The sequence below is a fragment of the Pholis gunnellus genome (assembly GCF_910591455.1).
Source record: "Pholis gunnellus genome assembly, chromosome: 22".
In the NCBI taxonomy this organism is placed as follows: domain Eukaryota; kingdom Metazoa; phylum Chordata; class Actinopteri; order Perciformes; family Pholidae; genus Pholis; species Pholis gunnellus.
In genome coordinates, this window is record NC_136549.1 from 9,211,045 (window position 1) to 9,217,501 (window position 6,457).

The following is a 6,457-nucleotide window of genomic DNA, read 5'->3' on the forward strand; positions in this document are numbered from 1 at the left end:
AGTTTTCAATCATTTTAGAATTACATATAAATGAATCTGTTAACTCTGCTGTTTCTCTGGTTTTCACCTGCTCTACTTGAACCAGACAAAGACAATGATTGTTAATAAAAAACCTGCTGAACCCGAACAGATTATAAAAAACAGTCTCTCACCGACCGAACGCGCGCATCTATTTTTAAATGTTTGATAAAAAAAAGAATAAAATTGCAAATTTCCCTCATTAACATGTATGAATGGATAGCATCGGAGCCACTTTAGGAAGTGCCTAATTCTTTTCTCCATTTCCACTAGGGTTTACTTTCCCCACATGTCGCTCTCTCTCTTGATCTTCAATGCAAGAACAACAAAGTTTATGAAATTTGAGGGCTTGTATTGTTGCTGCACATCCACTGGGATGCATTTTGAAAAAGACGAGATGTTTATTCATTCAACTAAAATAAAATCATGTCTGCGCCATAAACATTTGGGACTTATTGTTTTCAGTTTTTTATTTATTATTTATAACTCACATGGTCTCTTGTATAATGTTAAGGACTTACATGTTACCTCAGTCAGTGTCAGTCACCAGCTACGAAACATTACAAGTCAGCGCCAAGAACCTGTGAAAACAAAACCTGTGTCATAAGAAAAATACGAGGTCGTCGGCGAGGAAATAAGCTCTTCTTCATGAAAAAAAGGAACAGACGTTTTAGCTGACAGCAGAGATGAGAGAGCAGTGTGTTTTGAGGAGAAAACTGAAATACACAGTGACCGGCTGTCAGCATTGATTTTCATGTTCTTTTGTGCAGGTGGAGCCAAATAGCATAGCAGCGAGAGATGGACGCATCAAGGAAGGAGATCGTATTCTACAGGTGCTTATTGTCGTCGCAGTGACCAAAGTACATTCACACAGGTTATATTATGAACTCATGACAGGTGCCTTTATTTGATATCAGCTGTATTAACAAAAAAATATATAAAAATAAAACCCATTATTTCCTATTTGAGCGGTCTGTGTTGAGCAAACATGCCTAGTTAGGTCCTCCAAGCTGCTTGCAGGGCAGTCTTTTTAGAGGATAGCGAAGCAGCAGGTGTCTCCAGTCCTGGCAAGCATACGTATATTTAATCACCTCGTTTTGCACGGGGAAATTAAAGCCCTGTTCAGTTACACCAGGCCGTACATCATCTCTGGCACTCCGCTCTGTCTCAGTCTTACTCTGCGCCATCATGCGAAAAACACCTAGTTCTCTCAAAACACACACGGTTAAAATGTTACAACCTTATTTGCAATAATTTGCAATAATTGTTCTGCTTTGGATTGTGTGTGTAGCCAGTCTACCACAAATAAAAGACCGTGAGCGCCCATTGTTATCCCACTGGAATACAGGATTAACAAAGTGTAAGGCTTTACATTCTTAATGCCAAGCTTACCAATTAGTGGCACCAGGTGTAAGTCGCAAAGGTGAGCAGTCCCTCGTTAGGACTTAATGAGAAGTGGTTTCTTGTAACGGAACCATACGTGGAAACAACTCTCACCTTTATTGTGTAATGAAGTTGTTTCCCCTTATGTTCTCTACAGTTTCTCTTACTAATTAGACAATTTAATATTAATTTGTGTTGTGTGAGCCAGGTCTGATATTTGTGAAATTCAGTCCTTTTATATATTTTTGACTTTTTTTTTTGCTTTTGAGAGCATATTTGTGTGTGTATGCAGATACACACCCTACTAGTTGATGGGTTCATTGAAAACACCTTCTGCCTCTGACTTTCCTCCTTCTGATTGGCTGTTGCCCTTACCCCGAAAGCCTATTTGAGCCTCTAAAGTGCCATGCTGACAGCTTTGAGACCTTTTTTTTTTTTGCATCTGACGAGTCTCTCAGTTCTTGGTCAGCGCACAAGCACTTCTCTTTGTAATACAGAGCCATGTAGATTTGTTCGTAACTAGGGGACAATATGCAGTGACAAACTCAACATATCTCTAATTTCAGTGCACTCAATGCACTTCACTACACATTTAAAATGGAAATATCATTTTGGTCAAGTTAGAAAAGACAGATTTTAATGCATAACAATGGCATGTTTTGTTACTATATTATTTAAAATGATGATATGAGCATCCATTATGTTTGTTGTACCTGATATGTTGAATAAAGAGTAACAAAAGTAACACAAATAGCACAAATTAAATATAAATATATTGTTGAACTTGATCATACAGTAAAGCTAAACTGTTCAGCTTAATGACTCTTATTTATGTATAATTTGATTTTCTGGGAAAAATATTGAAATGCTTAAATATAGTTTGATGGACATTTACTGCATGTCCTCTCAACTTGCTTCCAGTCTGAACAACAGTGTGCCAACATTACCTCTCCTCCATATTTATTGTACATGGCACTCTGATTACCTCCATTCTCTCACTAGTGTCTCTGTATCCCGGTAGTGTGAATGATTGTGGGGAGCTGGGCCCGTTGTACTGCCGGCCCTATTATCTTCTTCTGACAGACCCATTACTCTAGTGAGGAAAAGATGAACGCCACCTGTCACAGAACAGTTAATTGTGTGTCTGGATGTGTGCTGAGAGCAGACTCTCGTGAGGTCGGACTACGCACTTGCAATTGACTCCCCTTACCGAGCATGGAGCCTTTCCTATGGATTGTGTGGGGTTGGAGGAAGTGATGGGGGGGAAAGACGGAGAGATCCGAGAAAGAAGGGTGTACAAAAGAGACTAATGATGGGAGAAAATGTGAGGGGAAGAGGAGAGATGTGTGATTTCTCAAGGTGTGTCTTGCAAGGAACAAGGGCTAGTTGTATTACACTTATCTTTTCATTCATGTCAGTTAAATGAATGATGATGATGCAATTACAGGTCCTTTCTTTGATGTGTGGTTGGGACTCGCTACAAGTTCAGTCCTTTTTTAACATGACCATTTATACTTGTCTTTGATGTACAGATAAATGGCTGTGAAGTGCAGGACAGAGAGAAAGCTGTTGCCTTGTTGTCGAGTGAAGAAGCAAGGAGCATTATACTACTGGTGACAAGACCAGAAATCCAGGTAAACACTCACACACCTCCCGGCCCTTTCTTGAAATCCCATGTCATGTCAAATAGCTGTCTAAGTGCATTCTGCTTTCCTTCGAGCTGTCAGTGAGATTTTCTGGAGTTTCTTTCTATACACACACACACACACACACAAACACACACGGCAAAAATGCAGGTTTCTGACAAGATGTTGTGATTTCAGCTGGAGGAGGAGGTATGGCTGGATGACGAGCAGCAGGAGCTTGTGGAGGAGCTGAAGATGGAAATCCTGGAGGAGAGGAAGAAGCAGAAGGGACGTAACTTTGACAGGGGAGATGAGGTGAGGGGGCGTAAGCTGAGAGAAATGCATCAAAATTGGAGGCAAAATTCGACACAACTGGATCACATTCAGTCTTTTTTTTTTTTTTAAATCCAGTGCCAGCTTAAAAAAGCAATATGCTTACGGTTGGACTACCAGGTTGGGTTAGTTACGGTAAGCAAAATTGCAAGTGTCAACTGCAGGTCTATGACAAGAGACAAACTCTGGTCTCCAGCATGAAAATCAGACGTGCTTACCCATCAACCACCCTGACATTCAGGCTCTCTACATATAGGGCACACTACTTACTGCATTGGCACTGGACGTAAATGATAAGAATTGTCCATTATGAATGTAATTCCAAGGTACACTTGGCTTATCATTCTCCCCTCACGATGCACTTTGTAACATCATGATCTGCAACAAGAATGCATGAATTAAAATGCCGTTGAGGAGGACTCACTGTTTTTATTTCTCTTCATGCACCAGCATCTAGCTGAAGAAGATATGACAACAGACACAGCCACGTGTTCCTCCAACAATCAAGACAAAGACAGTGGGTACTGTCACAGTACAGACAGTCCAGATCACCAACCACTGTTGGCTAGACTCCACAGGAGGAGCCCAGCCCAATGCCTGAGGGAGCGCTGGCGGGTAGAGCATCCACACTCAAGACGAGGGACTGTAGTGCCACAGGACACCCAGGGTCCGAGGACATTGTCCAAAGGCCAAGGCCATGAAGGGGTAATCAGTATTCGCAATGGTGGAGGAGGGGTTTTAGGTTTAGAGAATCGCTTTCAGCAACTTCTGGAGCTCAAGTGTCAAATCCGGAATGGAGGCGAGTGTGGGGTGTACTCCATTCGACACAGTATAGAGTGCAGTGTCACTGAGCAAGGAGTGGAAGAAGATGGCGTAGATTGTGTTGGCGGAGGGAACGGAGTGGAGCAGGAGTTGAGGATGCTAAATGAGGAACTGTGCAGCATTGAGCTTGAGTGCCAGAGCATCATGCAGGCGCATCAGCTCCGCCAGGCCCACCAGCTGGACCCCTCACAACCCGCGTCACCAGGACAAAGCCCCAAAGACGGAAACAAGCGGCAAGGCAGGTTGGCCGACATCCATGAATACCCTGAGCGATCGGACAGCGACAGGATTCGGGAAAAGGACAGCTCCAGTGCCTACAACACAGCGGAGAGTGCGCGGTCGACACCGCTAGGAATGGAGAGATCTCCTGATCACTCTCTGAATAGACGCATCAGCATCACCAACCAGAAAAACCTAAGACTGGCTTCCTCCACACCCTACAGCCCCATCCCTATCCCCAATCCCCTGAGTACACCCAGTCGTAGCCGACCAGCAGACCCAGGCCCCGTTATCTCCAGCAGCCCGGACCAGAGCAACCCTTCCCGGTCTGAGTCAGACCCTTCCCTGCCTGCAGACGATGAGAGGTGTGAGAAAAAGGGAAGGAGCAGAGATTCCAGGAGGGGGCTTCCCTATGGTTGTTATCAGACAACCCCCTATCAAGGCCAGGGAGGATCCAGGCAACTACAGGTAGGTTTGATCAAGAAGAGATGTGTCAACCCTTAAGCTTTGTTTGGAGCTCCGAGCATGAACGAAGCCATGTCTACTCTATGCGCTGCACTATTCTCCGAAACGCCAGAGGGCGTACAAACTAAATGAACTGTGAAGAATCAAAAAGACAACCATTGTAACCCATAGATTTGCCCATAGTCTGTAGGTGTAATCGGCAAAAAAGCCATAAACCAACCTCAGCAATGCTGAGGAGGGATTGTAATTATCTGTAAACTTATATCTCATATTTATGGAATACTTTATTGCCTTTGTACAAGCCCTGTAAAGAAACAAGTCAAGTATCACGATCATAAAGAAACAAGGGTTGAATATCCTGTAGACAATTTGATTTGGCTGGCAAAATATATACTCCAATGAAGCGTTTTAAGACCTCCTGCTTCTAAAACGAATTGACCTATTTTGTATAATCCCAGGTCATGTAAATAGTGTTTTTATCAGTGAAGCGCCACGACCACTTGCGGGGCGGGGGGGCCTACCCGCACAATGCGGCAGACCTTGATTACGTAGCGCTGGCTTCATTATGCCGAGTATAAACTAAGCTTAATGCTGATATGCCTTTTGAGAGAGGCACATCTGAAGACAATGCCCTGCTAACAATGTTCCCTCTGTTGCAGAGCTACATGCAGCTGCTACAGCAGCACTCATCCCTGGAGTATTCCCAGAGTCAGCTGAGTCTGCTCAGTGTCTGTCGAGATCCCGTTCACCGGACGGGACGCCCTGGGGAACCCCGTCTAGAGTGGAAGGTCAAAGTTCGGGCTGACGGCACGCGCTACGTGGCCCGGAGGCCTGCTCGCGACCGCATTCTGAGGGAGCGGGCGCTAAGGATCAGAGAAGAGAGGAGCGGAGGCATGACCACAGATGACGACGCCATGAGCGAGATGAAGATGGGCCGCTACTGGAGCAAAGAGGAGAGGAAGCAGCACTTGGCGCGGGCCAGGGAGCAAAGAAAGAGGAGGGAGTTCATGCAAAAGAGCCGCCTCGAGTGTCTAAAGGAGGGGCCAGCCAGTGGAGCGGAGGGCAGGAAGGAGGTCAATATCTTGGAGCTCAGTCACAAAAAGATGATGAAGAAACGAAACAAAAAGATCCTGGATAACTGGATGACCATCCAGGAGCTGATGAGCCATGGGGCCAGAGTCCCAGAGGGCTCCAAAGTACATAACGCTTTCCTATCCGTCACAACTGTCTAGCGGACACGAGCAGTACTGCATATTTCTAAGTACTGAACCTGCATTTCAGGAACTACTGCTTTATGTAATAAAAAAATGTGTCTTTGTGAAATTTGATTAATAATGTCACTGCTGGAGGACTTCTGTAGCATTCCCAAGGCAACTTTGTAACTATCACTTCAAGAATGTTTGAATAGTAACACTCTATCATTACAAGACCTCAGCCGTTCATGCACTGGCCTTTGATAGGAGATGCTTTTGGTAGCATATTGGTTCAAACTGATTCACTGAAAAAAAGTGCTGAACCAACACAATAACTTCATGTACTACGATGTATTGTCTCTCCGTACTCCATATTCTTGTGTTTCATTGCATATGAAG

General features: G+C 44.3%; 1 protein-coding gene across 1 annotated transcript in view; it reads left to right on the top strand.

The window, feature by feature from the left end:
• The window catches only part of pdzrn4 (PDZ domain containing ring finger 4), a gene marked incomplete at both ends in the record, with an annotated part of 31,728 nt that extends 25,631 nt beyond the window's left edge, over positions 1-6,097 (top strand). Inside the window, 5 exons of the mRNA XM_079183761.1 lie at positions 789-851; positions 2,934-3,035; positions 3,225-3,341; positions 3,810-4,868; positions 5,525-6,097. Coding sequence (XP_079039887.1) covers positions 789-851; positions 2,934-3,035; positions 3,225-3,341; positions 3,810-4,868; positions 5,525-6,097 — 1,914 coding nt within the window. The remainder of the gene's footprint in view (positions 1-788; positions 852-2,933; positions 3,036-3,224; positions 3,342-3,809; positions 4,869-5,524) is intronic.
• Positions 6,098-6,457: the final 360 nt, after the last annotated feature.